The following is an 18409-nucleotide window of genomic DNA, read 5'->3' on the forward strand; positions in this document are numbered from 1 at the left end:
CCGCGGATTTACCGTATACCGCCTGACCCTCGGAAATATACGTTCTCTTTTTCAAAATATACTGATGATATCGATTGTCGCACGACAACCCTACAAACAGCTGTTGTGACATAACCTCGACTTCAAAATCGCCTAAAAATGCTCCGAAGGGTAAATAAACGTTTAAATGTATTAAATTGTATATAAGAATGCCTGTAATTGCGTATTTTAGGTACTGCCAAGTGTGCGGGTGGGTCTGCAATTAGCCAAGCCAACGACGACGGCTGTTAGAAGCACCAGCGGCAGCGTTTACGAGCCGGATTACCTAGAGGTTGGCCAGAAAATCCCATTCGACCTACAAAAACTAATAATATGCTTGTTTATTTCAGTCACTTAAGCCAAAATTCCCTCAGTACGATAGCCTTAATGTTCAAATCAAAGGGTATGACTATCCCCAGCTGGAGAGCTACCAACGCTTCCTGCATGGAGTGGCTGAATATTTGGACCTCGATGTCTCCGACTGCTATGCCCTGCCGCCACAGCAAACCCAAGTCCAGCGCCTGCGCCCCAACTCCACAGTCATCGAGTCCGAGTACAAGCTGACCACCTACGAACGCAGCCTGCAGCTGTGCAATGTCGATGCACCCGTCTATCCACAGTTCCTGCGGCTGGCGCAAGCAGCGCTGCCCGAAGGCGTAAGCCTGACGGTGCAGGAGCACACAGATGACTGCGAGGAGCGTCGCTATGTGCCCGACAAGGATCTGCTCGATCTCAAGGCAGAGCTGGAGCGCATGGGCGGTGCCAGCACCAAGAAGAAGTAGCGCGACAACTTGGCAAACATTTAATGCTAAGATTTAATGCGTACAGAGAAGAACTTATGCATAAAAAAACTTTCCTATTTTTAAAGCTTTGCACTAAGTTGGACGGCAATAGTTACTAACGATTGGAAGACGGCAGCTCTACGACAGAATGATGTATAAACTTAGGGAATTGCACTACGAATTATTCGTTTAGACCACGCCAAAATGCACCACCTTAATGGACGATGATGAAGAGGAGGCGGCGTTGGCATTTTTACTCTGGCTGCTCTGCTTCTGTTGTTCATCCTCGCGGCGGCGCGTTGGCGGTTTGGTCACATCTGAAATGAATCCACTTGATTATGGGAACTCTTTTATCTAGAATCTTACGTACTTGTATTGATTGGATTGAAATCCTTTAGGTAATCATCATGTGGATGACAGAGTGGCAGGCTGTCGGCCAGCTCCTTTTTCGGATTAGTTAAATGTCGCGTCGCCGGTCTGGAGTAACCATTACGCTTCGGCGGCATTGGCTTCTCCTTGCGTGGAATCTCCTTGAAAAGTGAGTCGAGTTAGAGTTGTTATTTGCTGCTTAACTAGTTCGTAAAACTCTTACCGGCACCACTGCCACTTGTATGGTATCCGAGAACTTGACTTTGTTCTTCTCCGCCGTTTGAGACTTGGCACTGGGCGTGACCGCTTCGCCATTGACAGGCGCAGCAGCCGGATTGGACAGTATCGAAGCTGTTGGCTTCTTGAGCAGCAAACGCTTCTGATAATCCTCACTGGACACGGTGGGCAGCATGGCAGGTATGTTGCCAGACACAAGTGGATGCTGATAGAACTTGGGCTGGTAGGCGGCCGCCGCTGGTGGCGGGGCATTGAACAGACCCAGTTGTGAGCTCTGTTCAGAGATGGCTGGAGGGGGCTGAAGCTGAGGGTGAGCCTGCGGACGAGGCGGCGGACTGCTGGGCATGGGTAAACCCACCGTTTGATCTGGCACATCCTGGGACCAAACATTGCCATTCGAATGGACGCTTTTCACTGGTGTCTGGTGCTGCTGGTGGCTGCCGCTTTTCAGTGAGAGAGCCGCCAAAGAGTTGCTTGGGGCAATGCTCAACTTGGGCAGCGGTGGCCGCAGCTCTGGCTTGGGTATGTTGATCTTAATCATCTCCGCATTGAACACCTTCGACTTGAACGAGGGCAGTGGTGGCACATAATTCTTAAGCGCCTGCGGCTGACCCTGGCCAGTGCGCAACAGCTCCGAGCAGGTGGACTGCGAACAGGCCGATTCCGAGCGCAGATCACAGGTCAAGCTCAGATTGCCGTTGGCGCGATCTTCCTCATGGATTATGGCAGCGGCCTGACTGAACGACACCTGAGCAAATTCACCCAGACTGGTAATGCACTTGCTTAGATTATACAGATCCATAAACAGATCGTAGTCCGCCACATCCTGAGCGATTTCGAAGGCCTCAGCAAACAGATTTTTGCTGCAAAAAGAGAGCCCGAATTAGCGCCAAGAGAAGTAAGAAACTTTCTGGCCAACTTACCGCAGCAGAAAGAAGCAAAAGCGTCGCTTCAGGTCGTACACCTGATCACTGAACTCATCCTTCGTTTCCTCGGAGAGCGTGTGCGCGAAGGTCTTCAAAGCTCTGGCCATAAGCTCTATGCGCGGCCGTCGTTGGTCACCGCCAAAGAAGACATAGTTGGCGATTTTGTGCAGCGTTATGAGGCACATGGCTCCGTAGGTTTCCCAGTTGAGTGCCGCCAGCACATTGACAGCGCGATCCGGCTGCTGCAGACGCAAGTATTTGTCCGCTATGACATCCGCCGTCAGGCCGGAGTTGTGTATGTCCCCGCGCATGCCAGCGCCGCCGAAGATGCGCATGCAGGCCAGCGGACCCTGCTCGTAGATCAGCAGCAGCAGGCAGTCTGTCTGGGCGTAGGTGTGCGTGAAGCTGCTCAGATCTGGCTTGCGACTGAAGGCAATATTCAGCAGCGTGGGCTGTGCGACAAAGTAGTGCGAAAGGTCGAGCAGGCTCAGAGGCGTCACATTCTCGCTGACCAGCTGATGGCCAATGGTGGCCAGTGCCAGGTCGAAGCACTGCAGCACCGAGCGCTCATTGGCCACGCACAGCATGGCCGAGTCACAGTGCCAGGCACACTGATGGGGCACAATCTCAATTTGATTGACATACTTCGTGGTCTGCAGTACGAGATCGTGCAGGCAAATGTTCTGATCAATGCTGCCCAAGAAGAGCTTCTCCTGGTCGGGACTGAAGGCGAATGAACAGATTTGAGCGCCCATGGGAATGGAGGTAATTGCGGTGCGCTGCATTTTGCCAGTGGCCAGCTCGTAGGAACATATTTCGGCGCTGATTTCACCCTTGCGCGAAACTTTCTGCTCCAAGGTGATGATTTGGCTCTCGCTGCTGCGCAGAAAGTCCACGCAGAGAGGATCATTTTCCGACCAGCAATAGGCCATCGATTCCAGCTGCAAGCTGTGCGAGGGAATGGATTAAAGTTGATCCTTGAAGAAGGCAGGGAACTGCTTGGCTTACCCCTTAATTTTGAACACATGAATGTTGGCACGATCCTGATCCCGCACCGTCGGTCGCCAGGGATACACTTCGTTCTGCGAGGATTGTGTCCACACCACAAACAAATCGTAGCTGCCGTTCACGGTTAGATGGCGTGACAGCTTGCGCTCCGTGGCACCCGGTATGATTACATGAAATATGCGCGGATCCATGTTGGCAATCTTCTCCGGCCCCTGCGAACGTGCATTGGGACGCTGCAGATGCACCACCGTCAGCTGGTTCGTATTGTAGGCCAAGACGATGTGGGAACGTGTAAAAAATGCTAAAGCCAGCGACAAAGACAACAAAAAAGAAAGACAAGCACAAGCGACAAAGCTTGAATAAGCGGCTCGAACAAAATCATGGAAAAGATTGGAGTTGTGTGTGGCTGATGTGTGTGTGTGGCTGATGTGTGTGTGTGTGGAGGGTGTGCGCATATTTATGGGCAACAAAACAAGCAAGCAGATTAATTAAAAATTACAATAATTGCATGAACATGCCATGCGTGTGCCTGAGGCTGCGACTTTTACTCGCTCTGTGTGTTGGTGTGGGAAAGCGCAAACGTAGCCCGCACTTGTTGCAAATGCAAATTTCTCCATAACTGCAACAACAGCAGCAACGGGCACAAGTGCACAGCCACAGCAAACACCAAATGGAAGCGGGAATACCCTAACCCCGACCCTCACTCACCATCGGTGATGATCTCGGCAGCCAGTTTTCCCACTAAATACTTCTCAAAGACCATGCGCAGTATGTCGCCCGTGTAGATGTCCACACAAATGTGCGCAATGATGCCATTGGCAAAGAGCAGCAGCACCTGTGCCGCATCCTGCCACTCGGAATGGATCACCTTGTGCTGCCGCAGCAGATCCTCCAGCTTCTTGAGATTATCCTTGAGGCGACCGGCCGACTTGCGACTGCTGTTCTTCAGCACGGCCAGACCATTGCGCCGCTCGGTGTAGTCTCGCTTGGCCAGGGCGGTCAGGTCCGGATCCTGCTCCTTCTGGCGCATGTAGCGAAAGGCGCCCAAGTCGTTGCTCTTGATGCGCACCTCATCTCGCAGCGTCGTCCAGAAGTGGGTCTCACTGAGCAGCATACTTAGGCGGTATTAAGCCTAAACGCATCGATTTGCATGGCCGCGAAATGGGTGTCAACTTTGTTGTATTTGTTTCTGTGTGCAACTGCGACGACTGTCTTTGCTGCGTTTGCACTACTTTTCACGCATCTGCCCCACAGCGGGAGATTTTCACCTGCTACACGTGGCCGCGTTCAATGTAAAACGTTGTAAATGCACAAGAAATGTATGATCGTCGCGGTTTAATGGCGTTTTTTAGGCAAGTTTTCCAATTTTTTTCTATCTCGAAACGTAAACACTGAAAATTGTTGGAATTTAGAGGTGGCACTTGCTGTCGATCACTTGTTGCTGCTGCGCCAATCGTTATCGGTGGGCGTTAATCGAGTGGTGCTTGTATGGCTTCCAGTGTGACCATTGCCTTCTGACTGCCATGATTGGCGGCAATACAAATTTGAATCATGCTGAACATTCGAGTATTCATCACCTTTGTGGCACACTATCTTTCGCAAATCCCATTATCGCAATGAAGTTTTTATTGCCCAACAGTAAGACGTCTGCGATGCCCAGGTTGAACTATGCTCGAGGGTCTGCAGACTTTTCGCTGATAAGATAATGCCAATATAGAGGCTACAACGACCGACAAGTGCCGCATTAAACGCGTTCTTGTGTTTTTATTTTTAAACAAAATTGTTGTATTTATTGATTTCACCATTAAATCAGATTGTAATCAATTATTCACAGTAGTTTTCTTCGTTCTTTGCTCGTTATCAATGAAAATACGCTTAGGGGGCACTATAATTCATAGTGGCACACACTAACTACCTAATTAATGGACTAAATAAACAGCAACGTATCGATAATAATAATAATAGTAATAGTTATAATCATAATTCGTATGCCATAGTGTAATAGTAACTAAAATGTATATCGCATTTGAGGAAACTTAACAGAAAACTTTTATGGTTATAATCGTATATTCAGCGCAGTGCAGATATATGTATATAAATATATGTTTATGGCGGCTTTGCTTATCCAACACTTTGTGCTTACAAACTAAACAAACTAAATGGTGACGGGAGGTGTGTGGGCCTCATCTATTTACAATAAACTCTGAGCGCAACCCTCTCGCTATTTACATTTTACATATATCAAAATATCAACCACATTCTATACAGACATATACATAGATAGATAGATATTGGATCTTTAACTAAATAGCAGCCTTTTCAAATTTTGATAACGTTTTTCTTTGCCGAATCCAGTCGAACTTTTGGCCTTCCATACTGCAGTTTTTACTTGACTCTATTTGCAGAATAAATTGTGTTATGGAAATCGTATGTGGTGCGTGCGTGCGTGTTTTTGTTTTGTTTTGTTTGCCAACGTTCAACGTCTCTCAAGTCTCTCGAGTTCGTATTCATTTTCAATTTCATTTTCTGTTTTGGTTTTTGCCTTAGAAGCTAATTTAACTAAACAAATTTGCGCTCGTTGGTTTCGATCGTCTAGAAAAAGGATTACAATTACAATTAAGTTGCAGCAGTCGCGTCTACATATGCACAGATTGGGTTTCTCTTTATCTCCATCTTTCTTTTCACTGTTAACTAACCAGCCATCCATTTGTCCATCTGTCTATCCCTCCAGGGAGTGAGTGCTGGGTTGGTATGGGTTGGGTGTTGCTTTCTCCTCTAAAAATCATAAAACTCGTTCGATTTGTTGTTCAAGCGACGCGTCAGCACATAGACAACCGCCTCATAGGTGGCCATCATGATGGCCGTGTTCGGTATCTGTCTGACCAGCTGCGTGGCCAAGCCTCTGTGGGTGCAAAAGATGAAGCAATTAGTGGCCTGAGATACTTAACAAATAATAACTATAAAGTGCGCTGACTCGCTCGCTGGCGAGTGATAATCAAATTAAGGTAAACAAACACAAAACAAGATGCGACGCAAAAGAAAGAATTTTTAAATAGATTTCACGCAGCGGCGCGAGTGAGAGATTTGAGGAAGCCACAAAATTCGTGGGTGGCGCATTATGATAATTTATTATATGGCAGGGAGATGCCAGCAAAAAGCATTCGCTTTATCTCATATAAATGTTTGCATGCCGTAGGGGAATTTAATTCTATACAAATGAAACGGGGATGGGATTCCCTTTGACAATCTTTCAAACCGTTCCCTGTCGATCTCTGAACTCTGATTGGGGGCTAAAGAAATTCCCCCGATTGCTACGCACCTATACAGTCCGGGTCTGCCCTCCTCCTTCCACACCGTTTGCAGTGTCTGCCAGAAGGAGTTATACTTGTTGCCCTCCTCGCGCAGGCGCGTGCGTGCCACCTCATGGGGATACGCAATACAGGAGGCAATTGTCTTGGAAACGGCGCCAGCCATCATGAATTCCAAAAAGTCTCGCGAGCCCTTGGTGTCCGTTTGCCGCTGATTGCGTTGCTCCAACTAAAGCACAACATTAAGGATTAGTTAAGGTACTTTATAAGCTGTTTTTCTCATACCAATTTGGATTTGATGAACTCGTAGATGACAAAGTGCACCATGGTCTCGCAGATGCCAAAGTAGCTGGCCGTGATGCCCTTGTAGAAGGCCGCAATACCGCCCTGGGCATACACACGCTCGATGCACTGCCTGACAGTCATTTGTACCTTGGAGTTGTGGTCCAATTGCATGCGGGTCTTCACAAACCAAATGGGATTAGTGGCCGTGGATGAGACAAAGCCAGCACTGGCCGCACTCATGATGTGCACCAGCGGGGAGTCACGTTCAACGAAACTGTAGCACAACAAATCAAGCATAAATATATGGAATACATATGATATAAATGGGGTTTACTTACCCCAAACTGTTGAGCGTGTTCTTGGTCTGTGAGTAGGTGCAAAAGTAAATGGCACGAGAGGGCGCAACGCCCACGAGATTCGGACCAAGACCTTTAAACAGGGCACGTGGACCCTCATTCTGGACAATGTGTCTGTCAAAGTTAAGAAATAAATTAGTTAAACATTAATTAATGATGTTAGAGGTGACTTACCGCAGACACTGCATGATGCTCATGGATTTAGGTGTTGTCGATGAGATGCCGCAATGTGAAATGGCCATAATCTGTAAGGAAAACAAGAAAAATAAATTACAAAATTCAAGCATTGATGCCAGTAGGAATGGAGGATGAGATGAAAGATGTGTAGGCTGTGGGTTAGGACTGTATGGATGGTGGAACATGTGTGTGTGTGTGTGTGTGTGTGTGTTTGTTTGTTGTATGATAAATAGGTAAAAAAGAGTTGGTACTACCCTACGCACACCCCCAATCACCTGTGGCTGTGATCTGTTACGTAATATCGTTGTGCTTAGCTTACGTCGTTGTTCCGGCCTCAATAGCTCCGAGGCGCCGCCATTTGCTGGCCCGCTCCCCGTTGGCTCCACAAGCCTCGACGCTGGCGTCGAGAATGCCGTGGAGCTCTGCAGACGTGTCTTGACCACCTCCAGGGGACATGTTACCACAGCGCCAACGGTGCCAGCGGATCTGTTGTAAAACAAACGAAAAATCAAAGCGAAACATGAGTAATTGTTTCGGAAAATGTTTCTGCAGCTAAAAATAAATGTTTAAATGTTTCCCTCCACCCAACAAAGAGCTAAAGTACGCTGACATGGTCTGTGTGTGCGTGTGTCCCCCCCGTACTCCCTTGTTCCATAAGATTAGTGCCAAAAATGTTTTGAGAATCATAAAAATAAATCGCATTTGGCAATCGCGCACGCAGCAATATGTGAGTTTCATCTAAAAAAAAACTCGTATTTCCTCGATTTGCGCAATTCCTTTGCTCAAAATGGTTTTTCTTGGGTGTAGAATACGTAATATATCTTGAATATCTGTTGTCAGCCCCTTCCACTTGCGAGTAGAATTCCATTTCCATTACAATTTCAAGTGCTGTTCACTTTTTGATTGGTTCGTTGCATTTCATTTACAGGCGGATGAGCGGGATTGGGTTGGTGTTGGTTGGCCATTAAGTACTCAAAGTAAATTATAGAAAATTTTCTATTTCGCTTCACATTTCACATGCAAAAATCAAGGTCATGTCATGTAATTGTTTACTGGATTGTGAAATTTGCTGGCAATCCGAACGAATTGAATCGGAAGGGAAGTGCGCTGCAGCTGTCAGTTCTCACAGAAGGAAAGGGAAATCCGACACGAAATTAAAAGCTATGAAGAAGGGGGAATCAAAGAGTTTGTTGAGGAAACAAAAATGTAATTGAGTTTCAGTTTGACCTTTTGAACTCTTAACTATTATAATTATATCAGAGCTCGCTTGAATAATTTCTTGAAATTCTTTTGAGACGCAAATGAATGTATTTCATGCACACGTCATGTATGTATGTTGTTTTAGTGCGGGACTCCAGCATTCAAAGTTCACTTCAAGTTAACCTTCCCAAGGCAAAACTACCTCTCCAAAATTAATTATACACGACCTTTCCCAAAAAGAAGCGAAATAAACCAAAAACCAACACACTGATTGCCTCTATCAATATCAACAAATTGGAAAACTTTGTGATAAAAGTGTAAGAATCACTTTGTTATCTACGGAATGTACACGTACATTTATTTATTTATTCGCCGGCACATAACTCGTGATCAGAGTGAAACTTGCAAATTGGCAGCGGGTGGCGGTGGTTGGCAACAAACGAGAGAATCATGAAATTTGATTATAATTATAATAATCCATGACAATGACCGCACACGAGACGGCTAAAGGTTATGCAACAAAGTAACAAGAAGAAAAGGGGGGAAGAGAACACAACGCGGACAAGTTTGATCGATGAAGAGGAAAAACTTTCTTGCCACAGACACGAATGTCTCCTTTAAGCCCTGCAAAATACAGAAATTAATCAACGTTGGCATCTGCAAGGAATTTGCGATGGGGGTTTGTGGGATGAGGGATTGTGGGGTTGCGATTGCAGTCGAGAACCGGTCCGTACTGGTTCCACATTGACCCGCGGCTCTGGGGCAGATAACCTTTGCCAGCCCCGCGAATGAATTGCAATTCGAACGGACAAAGCGGGACTTATGCCGCCCATCAGCTGCTATCAGCTATGGCCCCTAGGCCCCACGTCTGTCCCCATGCAATATTTATATGGATGCTGAGTCCCAGGCGGAATCTGGTATGTCTCTGTGACATAATTACCGCAAAACCGGTAAGAACCGAAACCAGAGAGCGCGAGGAACACGAACACGCCATATGCTCCAGCAATCTTTCTCCTTTTGCTACTTTTGGCAAATGTTTGACACATTTCTGGGTGGCAGGCAAACAATTACACAAAAAATAATCACATTTAATCAATGAATTGATGACAATTGAGTTACAATTAGCATCTGGCTGCCACTTGGCGAGAAAATATGCAAAGCAAACTGTTTGTCCTGCAACGTGCCAGACACAAATGCAGACAAGCAAATAATATCAAGGAGAGAGTGAGAGCGGAGAGTCACGGATCAACAGGTTAACGCACTTGGGAAATTAAAATGTTTCAAAAGGGGGAATTTCGTTATCACAGTTCTTAATCTACAGGGGATTCTAAATAAATTCACTTTGGGCATCTCTCTTATCTTAAGAATTTGATTCAACGTTAAGTATACTCTGGAAGAAAGATTCTTTTTGCGGAAATAATGTTATGTTCAGTTAAAACAAATGAGCCATGGAGGAATCCCCAATAAAATATGATCAAATCCTACATTAAAAGAGTAAAAAATACAATTTTAAATATTTAAAAACAGTTTCCTATGTGTACATGTGAAATTCTGTATATTTTTGCCACAAGTATGCAAACTTTTCGAGTACATCCCCGAATAATCAAATCTATAGCTACATCTGTAGCTACATTCCCGACCAATGCCCCCCCTGGCTGCTGCTGCTGTTGCTGCTGGACGGAGAACATGTGTGAAATGTGCAAAATGCAGCCGGTTAATGTTAATGCGCTATTTATCTGTTTTTTGACATTGGTCGGTCGGTCGGTCGGGTTCGCACATAAACACGCGCTTTCTCGCCAGATAAGAGTGGAAATTTTGGTGCCTAGCCAGACATGGTCTATGGACAAGACGTACAAGTGTTTAATAAGGGGAACTGAACCTGATAATTCCCTTTAACGATGCGTCAGAGTCCTCTCTGTTGGGGAGGCTTTTTGTCCCACAATCGCACCTGCTCACTCCCCCTCTAACCAGCGTTTGGCACTGATAAAGATGTCTTGGCGGGGGCTAAATCTTATCAGAGAATATTTTTTTTTTTTTCGTTTCGCAGACTGAAGTTTCTTATCAGGGCGATTCTCTATTTTCTTTTTTTTCTATTTTTATTTCTACCGTTTCTTCCTTCTCTTTTTTGGCGCTTTTTGTTTTAGATTACGAAATTTATGGAAAATTTTGAATGTTTTTGTTGTTGTTTCTCTTTTTTATGGGTCAAAATAATCAAGGTTATAGGGAAGTTTATACATTAGAGCTGTAGGACAATCCCAAGAAACTGTCACTGGAATAATGTAAAAGTCCTTTATTAGTATCTTTTAGCACCAATTTATTTACTATTTATTATCTAAAAATAAAAGGTCGCTAAGGAACTTTCTAAGATTAGCTTTTATTGTATTAAAATTGTCTAAATCATTGGAGACATTTTAAATAAACTTGGCACACGACCTTCTATAGAAAATTATGTGTAAATAAAAATCTTTCCCTCAATATATACAAATGTACAACGGTACAATAAAAATGTTTATATTTATATTAAGAAAATATGTGTCTAGATCAAGAGTGGAAAAAAAACTGTGCGCCCTTGACACAATTTTCGGCTATAGGAAATGTTTGCAAACATTTTATCAGCAAACTGAATAAATTATTAAAACTAAAGCAATGCCAAAAAGTTTCAAATATAACAAAGACAAGCAGATAAGGAATTGAAGAAGATAAATAAATTATGAGATAAATGTGTGGAAAATATAAAACCAAAACAACATTTGAGTAACTTTCCATGCAGCTTTTTCGGATTGGTTTTTATTCATTCTCACTTCCAACTGGAAATACCTTTCGCTGCCAAAGAAACCCGCTCTCATCCCCGAAAAAAATGCGTTCGTGCTGAGAGACAGGTCGTCTAGAGCCAAAGAGAAGAAACAGGGTCAACAGGAAAAAACAAAACGTAAACAAATCACAGCTGATGGTAAAATTTGAATGCGAAAAATGCAAAGAAAAAATATATAAATTCAAGAAAGGAAAGCTAACTGACGGGTCCAATCTTATCTGTATGATATGGTACCCGATTTGCTCATTTCTCTGTGTTAAAATAATCTAAAAATAGTCAGACTGCCGCAAAAAAATGCACTGCGATCATTTAGAACTTTTAGCCAGAGCAAATGTGACATTGTTTGTTCTTTATTATTCCCAGATAATTTGCTAACAGATTCTACTACCCCTCAACAACACCTGATTGGCAGCAATGTTGTTTGTTGCATTCAATTCCAATCGCCTTCAACCGTCGCCGACGTGTCAGTGTGCCAGAAAAAGTTTATTTGCCCGGGGCGACCGTCTAGAACAACCAAAACAAAAATCCAAATCGCTTGCCAAGCTCAATTTAGAATGGGGGATTTTCTTTATATAAAATCACATAAAAATACAAAAACAATCAAATCTTTGGGGGAAAAATAACATTGTACATTAGTATAAACGATAATTGGGGGTAGAGAGAAAAGTGCAATGTGTTTTTGGCAATATTTTAAAAACATAGAAAGCATCGTTTATTTCATAGACTTTCAGAGCAGTTTTAACATTGTCTTTAATTGCAGATAATTGTTTCTATATGCCACAAATGTTTACAGGAACTTTTCTCTAAGAAATACATTGAAAAAACTGCAATTGAAAGATAGAAATTTGAGAAACTAAAACGTTTCCGTAACTACCACTAAAATGAATCTAAAATAATATTTTGTTGCCATTTTGTCTTGAATATCGTTAAGTTTCCGCCTTGGCAGCGTATTTGAATAGGTTTTCAATAGGTTAAGACAAAAAAAAGCTTATAAACTATCAACAGATTTCCAACATTACAAAAAAATGTGGCAAAGTTTGTATAAAATATCTACAAAAAATTATAAAATCTATAGTTTTCCTTGTGGCCCAGTTGGAAAGTGTTTTGTAGTTTAAAATGTTCCCGTAAAATGTATTTTTATTTATTTTCTAAATATCATGAGTTGGTGCAGCTTACATAAAGGGGGCGCCGCCTGCGAAACAGCTTTGGGATGCTCGACTAGACGGATGGATGCATGTCGGTTAATTGCATGTTTGTTTTTGGTTTTATTTATAGCGATATAACAATGTAGGGGCCGGAGCAAGGTTGTTTTTGCCTTAGTTTTCCTAACGTGTACAAACACGAGAGACCCACTCACCCTCCACCTTATTGTAGTAGTTGTAGTGTTAGTGGTGGGGGAGACAGCGACAACAACAACAACAGGGTTACAACAACTTCGACTATGTATTAAGAAAGCTCTTGCCTGTCTGCAACGTGAATGCATTTCAACAACAGTTTTTCTCTGCGCTTTAAGCGTTCTACACACATATGGAAACATGTACATGCACACATACACATGTGTATACGCTCGTTTAGTACATAAGAAAGAAGTCTTACGACAGTAGCGAGTGAACATTGAAACGTTTTTCTTGAGTTGTTGTTTTACTGCTGATAAATAAGCTTAGGCCAGCCCGCACTGGCCGGCCGGCAAAATTAGTCAGTTCTGGGTGCCGCAGTCTGTCATCTGTCACTGTGAATGTTTTGTAGGGTATTAGGGGGTACACTCTGTTGATAGTTAACCCATCAGCCACCTTTCAGTTATATTCCAAACTGTCTTCTGGTAAATGCTAACATCATTTGAACACCGCTAAATGTATTTTTCATTAAATGCAGGGGTGCCCACAGCTTTGTACATACATTTGCCCAAAACCAACATTTCCTTCCTGTTGCTGCTACATTTACATAAATATGTAAATACACACATACAAATGTACATGCATACGTACAAGCATACATTTACACAAATGACCAGAGGCTCGACTTGTACTTCTGTTTTTGTCATTCCTCTTTATGTACTTCTTTCTCTTTCCAACAAATACGGAACCAGAACCGTGCGATCCCCTACACACAAAGCACAATGGAACCAACACGAACTGCTTTGGAGAGACAGAGAGACCGAGCACACTCGAACGGGTTCAAGAAACTGATATTCCTTGCAGTGTGGGGCTCGTGTTCTGTGTGCGTGTGTGTGTAGGGTGCAGGTAAAAATAAAAACAAAGTCAGATGCGGCGGTGCCCGGGTCTAAAAATAGAAACGATAAAAGCGACAATCATAATAACAGAAACAACAAGAACCACAATTCAATTGCAGCTTGTTAAGTGTCCGTCGCCAGAGTTATGGAACTCGAATTGGACATTGCCTGTAAGTAAGAGAAAGTAAGACAGAGACAGAGAACGAGAACAAGGGATAGGAAGGAGAGCTCCTACACAACATGAGCTGATAAATAACCTATGCACATTTATAGAGCACGTAAGTGTATATTTGACTCGTGCAACAGGCACATGGAAGTTTTTTTCCACCATAGATCATATTTATTCTTGATTAGCAGTTATTGCCTCTTCATTTAGAGCGCTAATTTGTCCAAATTATAATTAGAGACTGTCATGACCGGATAGTTATTACAGTCAAAACGCCAAAAAATGAATAATGTAATTTCTGCTTTTATGGTGGGTATTCTTCTGTCGGTACACTCCGCTTTAAGGCACTTTTTATAGTACTTTGCTCATTTATTTCCCTTCTTGCGGTGACGTTTATCTCGAAACAAAAATTGTTGTTGATTTTCGCCAATCGCTGTGGACTGCAGAGCAGAGAGCAGAGCAGCTGTCCCCCAAAAACACGTGAACGGAGCATGGCTCTCTCCTCTCTTAAATTGTTTTGCTGTTGTCGCTTCGCTGCTTTCTGTACCCGTTACCCTTTCATAGAGTGATCTAATTTTGATCAGATGTTTGCAATGTCCTCAACCACAAAAGTACATAACATTCCTGATCAACAATAAAAACCTATTGGAAAATATCAATGTCTAACAGAAACGGCAAGCGTATCAATAGCTTCGGCGTGCCGCATTTAGTTTTTTTCTGAACATTTTTTGTCAGCCTTTCTTTTTTGGCGCCATTGCCAACTTTTTCCCCCGCCCCAGGCGACGGAGGCCAGGTCGCATTTACTTGAACGAATTTCGGGCTGGGCTGCTTCTGATTTACAGTTTACGGCTAGCTAAATCTAATCGCAATTGCGCCGTTTTAGTGATTAACGTATTTCTATGAACGAAATTAAATCCAAGTAAAACCGGTTTGTCTATTGTGGCCTGACCTGCGATAAGACGCAATAAGCACCAACAAACATACGAACAATTGGATTCCACTTACCCGCCGGCAATCAAATGGATGAAAGTCTCTGCAGTGTTTTGAGCCATGCTCTCGCTCTCTCACACTCTCTCGTCACTTAATTCAATCGGTGCTTGATTAAATATCCACTAATTAACGCGCACTTGAGATTTACAAAAACACAGAGCACAAAAAACTACTTTTTAAAGGCACGAACGACGCGACGCAGCGCTTCGGTGGACGGGGGGCCCAAAAGCTGGCGTGGGCCGGTTGGGGGCCCGGACAGGGGCTTATCCCACTGTTTTTGTATTTGTATTAGAATTAACTTTTTTTTAATTATTTCACCAGATCCACGAGAACTTTCAATGGCTGAAATGATGCTGCAATTGCGCTGCTCTCTTTTTTTTTGGCAATGACAGGTTATGCAACTGCAACTGTATTCACTGATAACGATTATCTATATTTATGATAATTAAGCGCACGGCGCCAAGTCCATCGAGCACTTGTTCAATTGTTTCAATTTTATTTCTTAATGTTTAAATAAAAATCAGGGAGAATTTGTTGTTCCGTCCAGTGTGACCGCGGAATTATCGATAAGATTTACCGTCGTATACCGAAACATACTTTTTAATTTTCAAAATATACCGTAAAATAAACCGGAAATCTTAAATCATTTTCCTCGATATTGATGTTCCACTTGATATTACTGGCTAGTTAGGAGTCTCCCAGCTAAAACTACAATTTGATCAGATTTATCAATCAATTTTCCATAAGATTGGCTAGTATCACGACATATTTTTGTTGGAATGCTTACAAACTTAGTTTAAATATAAAAAAGTCACCAAAAAAAGTAGCATGAAATATACCTTCTCATTTAAAAATATACCGCAGTCCTAAATGTTTTTTCTCGATTTTGATGTTCTATTTCATATTACTATCTGGCAAAGACTTTTAGCACTGAGACAATCATTTTAAACGTTTGAAGAATCAATTTGGCTTAATTTAAATACTCCTTTTAGTGGCTGGTATACCTAATGAGCTTATGACATTACTACTACACATTTTCTACATACCAATAATACCAACAGAATATGTGAAGGATTCAATGTCTATTTAAGAGTAAATTTTATCTAATTAAAGACATAAGAAAATGAAGAGGAACTCCTTTTTCTGCCATTATGGTTATTTGGCTATATATGTGTAAGCATTTTATTGCATTCAATTTGATTTGACTGCGCTGCTCGCACGCTTGTGTGAATTTATTTAAAAATAACAATCACACTCTAAGAAAAAACATAACAGAATCACATTAGAATTCTAGCGCAAATTTCTCTGTTAACTTAACAGGGTATGGTATTTTTGTACTGCTTGACACACGCACACATGCAAAATAAAGGACAACCCAGTCGGACCGTCTAGAAGTGGTTGCGAAAAAGAATCTATCTTGTATCCCTCCCGGGTAGACTTTGTAGAACCGATTCCCCAAAAGAAGCGTTCCTTCATGCATCTTTTTCCACCAAGAAAGAGTAAATGTAACCCGAACAGCTTCCCGAACGGAACGGAACGGTTCTTAATAGGTTCCTGTGGCACGATATTATATACATGCTCCATACATTCCCAAGGAACGCATTTAGATGCATGCCAAAGATGTGTTCTGTAATGCTGTAATATCAGCCAATTGTGTATCTTAGATTTTGTCTAAAATAGAATATATTTGGTACATTTGTTCATTTTCATTTGTTTCATTTGTACATATGTACGTCCATAGATGACAGTTATCGACAAACACTAAAATATCGGTATCCTGGTGCAAAGAAAGCTCAATGCTACAGTAATGGTGACACCATTTTAAATGCAACAAACTATAAATCAATAAACGATGAAGGCGCGTTCAATACCTTGCAACGCTTCAAGATGGACCGAACGTCCTGGACGAATCGAAGGGCATCGAGAAAGGGCAATATGTTGAGCAACTTATTGTCCCAGTCCCCGATGACGTAGTCGGTAATGGGTATGGCATTATTCACATTGAAAGAGCACTCGGAAATCGAATTATCCAGGAGGATCACATTGGCCATATCAGGGCAGACCAGCGACACAAACTTGGCATTGAACCCATAGACATTGACACAGCTGTCACGAAACAATCGTTGGGTCAGAATGTTGCGCCCACCATCCAAATAGTCAAGAATAGGCGTGGCATATGCTTCGGTTCCAGCGGTGAATATGATTATATCGTACCATACCGAGACCCTGTCCAAGAAGTAGTCCATAAAGGGCCGCTTGTACACCTTGACCCTAGTGTCATCCTGCAATAGAAACTCGAAATCGCATGGCACATTTTTCGATTTGCATTTTTTGGTTGGAGGCGGAGTGCCATCTTCCTTTATCATCACAGACGTTATGAGGGTTTCATCCATGTCAAGGATGAGAGTTTTCTTCTTGACGAGCGTAAGACGGCGCTTGGAAACCGGCGTCAAGTTATCGTTATACATGTATTTATATATAAAGTACTTGCAATACAGCTTGCGAATGATGCCATACCAAAAGCGATCCCAAACGCCCAGCAAAGTGCCGCTGATCCACAGGATTCCGAATCTATCAAGCTGGGTTTGTATGGCCAGTCTATATTGATTGCAAATTTAGTTACTTACAGGGTGACAATGAAGGTAATTATCAATGTGATAATAATATGTGCATCATATTTATTTTCCATTTTTGTTATTATTTGTAATCTGTTAAGAGTCACAGGATCTGTCAACTAAATTGAGTGATTTTCAGCAGCTTATTTGATTTAAAAAATGGCGCACAAGTTCCGTCAAAAAAATACTACAAGTCAGTGCTGCACACCTTTGTAAGTGCTTACCAAAGCAGCCACATTTTGTCAGCCACTCAGCTTTTGATAGACTAGAAGTTGGCGACAAAATTCAAATTATCTTCAAGCTAGAAATAAAACACAATCTTTAATGTTTATTTGCATTGAACATTCAACAGCTTAAAGACTTTATTTATTGATCGATATCGATTTATTGCATTTTTGTTTCTCAACAATTATCTGCTGCTGTATGTATTGCTATATTTTCTAGTATATAGTTTTCTTGCATTGTTTTGGCTTTTGTTCATGTCTGCAGGGTTTGCTTTTGCTTTTGCTTACCAACTAATTAATAATTAAAATTGAATTTCGAAAATCGTGGATAATTTGGTGTTGTTTTATTTATGTATATTGTGGTTGTTGTATGGATTTCAAGAAACTATTCAATTTGTTGAGACAACATTAGCTATTGCACTTGCAGATATTCATGTGTGTGTGGAGATTTTATTGGCAACTTCTTTGGATTAAATGCACTTTTCATATTGCTGGGAACCTATTTATTATTTATGTTGTTCAGTGTTGGTTAGTGTCTGTTAGTGTTGGATATACCCGTTTTGTCGCACGTGGTTTAATTGTGTAAATATATTCCTCTACTGTATAAATACATTGTATTATTATTGTTAGTATTGCATTGGTTTTTGCATCATTAGTTAATATATTTATTTATCTATTTAATAGCCTTGCATAAACGTTACTCTGA

General features: G+C 42.3%; 4 protein-coding genes across 5 annotated transcripts; 1 reads left to right on the plus strand and 3 right to left on the minus strand.

Moving 5' to 3' along the window:
• The first annotated feature begins 14 nt into the window (after window positions 1-14).
• On the plus strand, window positions 15-885 carry LOC117901572 (39S ribosomal protein L48, mitochondrial). Its single transcript, XM_034812370.1, has 3 exons — window positions 15-150; window positions 212-310; window positions 369-885. Exons 1-3 carry the CDS (start codon window positions 139-141, stop codon window positions 798-800), a joined length of 543 nt encoding a protein of 180 aa, XP_034668261.1. The 5' UTR covers window positions 15-138; the 3' UTR covers window positions 801-885.
• Window positions 804-4781, minus strand: LOC117901563 (WD repeat-containing and planar cell polarity effector protein fritz). The gene is made up of 6 exons (XM_034812360.1): window positions 4049-4781; window positions 3341-3641; window positions 2330-3280; window positions 1393-2269; window positions 1171-1330; window positions 804-1117 (listed from the first exon to the last, which is right to left on the minus strand). Exons 1-6 carry the CDS (start codon window positions 4452-4454, stop codon window positions 990-992), a joined length of 2823 nt encoding a protein of 940 aa, XP_034668251.1. The 5' UTR covers window positions 4455-4781; the 3' UTR covers window positions 804-989.
• Window positions 4782-5790: 1009 nt separating this feature from the next.
• LOC117901568 (mitochondrial carrier protein Rim2) lies at window positions 5791-15413 on the minus strand. 2 transcript variants are annotated; one of them, XM_034812367.1, is made up of 7 exons: window positions 14880-15413; window positions 7742-7952; window positions 7464-7534; window positions 7272-7403; window positions 6934-7207; window positions 6660-6877; window positions 5791-6242 (listed from the first exon to the last, which is right to left on the minus strand). In XM_034812367.1, the coding sequence occupies exons 1-7, from the start codon at window positions 14924-14926 to the stop codon at window positions 6116-6118; spliced, it is 1080 nt and encodes a 359-aa protein (XP_034668258.1). In that variant the 5' UTR covers window positions 14927-15413; the 3' UTR covers window positions 5791-6115. The 2 variants fall into 2 exon arrangements, with proteins under 2 accessions (XP_034668258.1, XP_034668257.1); XM_034812366.1 differs by having other exon boundaries at window positions 7721-7952.
• A 1218-nt stretch (window positions 15414-16631) lies between these two features.
• Window positions 16632-17580, minus strand: LOC117901570 (CTD nuclear envelope phosphatase 1 homolog). Its single transcript, XM_034812369.1, has 2 exons — window positions 17492-17580; window positions 16632-17435 (listed from the first exon to the last, which is right to left on the minus strand). Exons 1-2 carry the CDS (start codon window positions 17551-17553, stop codon window positions 16700-16702), a joined length of 798 nt encoding a protein of 265 aa, XP_034668260.1. The 5' UTR covers window positions 17554-17580; the 3' UTR covers window positions 16632-16699.
• Between the last annotated feature and the right edge of the window lie 829 nt (window positions 17581-18409).

The sequence above is a fragment of the Drosophila subobscura genome, chromosome U (genome assembly GCF_008121235.1).
Source record: "Drosophila subobscura isolate 14011-0131.10 chromosome U, UCBerk_Dsub_1.0, whole genome shotgun sequence".
Taxonomy (NCBI): Eukaryota; Metazoa; Arthropoda; class Insecta; order Diptera; family Drosophilidae; genus Drosophila; species Drosophila subobscura.

Excerpts from the sequence above, each read along its gene's own strand:
- LOC117901572 (XM_034812370.1), top strand. Across the intron at positions 311-368 it reads ACGAGCCGGATTACCTAGAG|TCACTTAAGCCAAAATTCCC; the intron begins GTTGGCCAGAAA and ends TGTTTATTTCAG.
- LOC117901563 (XM_034812360.1), bottom strand. The coding sequence starts at position 4,454 with ATGCTGCTCAGTGAGACCCACTTCTGGACGACGCTGCGAGATGAGGTG. Across the intron at positions 2,270-2,329 it reads TTTTGCTTCTTTCTGCTGCG|CAAAAATCTGTTTGCTGAGG; the intron begins GTAAGTTGGCCA and ends CTCTTTTTGCAG. Across the intron at positions 1,118-1,170 it reads TTTCAATCCAATCAATACAA|ATGTGACCAAACCGCCAACG; the intron begins GTACGTAAGATT and ends GATTCATTTCAG.
- LOC117901568 (XM_034812366.1), bottom strand. The coding sequence starts at position 14,926 with ATGGCTCAAAACACTGCAGAGACTTTCATCCATTTGATTGCCGGCGG. Across the intron at positions 7,953-14,879 it reads ATCCATTTGATTGCCGGCGG|ATCCGCTGGCACCGTTGGCG; the intron begins GTAAGTGGAATC and ends GTTTTACAACAG. Across the intron at positions 6,878-6,933 it reads AGTTCATCAAATCCAAATTG|TTGGAGCAACGCAATCAGCG; the intron begins GTATGAGAAAAA and ends GTTGTGCTTTAG.
- LOC117901570 (XM_034812369.1), bottom strand. The coding sequence starts at position 17,553 with ATGGAAAATAAATATGATGCACATATTATTATCACATTGATAATTACC. Across the intron at positions 17,436-17,491 it reads ATTACCTTCATTGTCACCCT|ATTCGGAATCCTGTGGATCA; the intron begins GTAAGTAACTAA and ends CCAGCTTGATAG.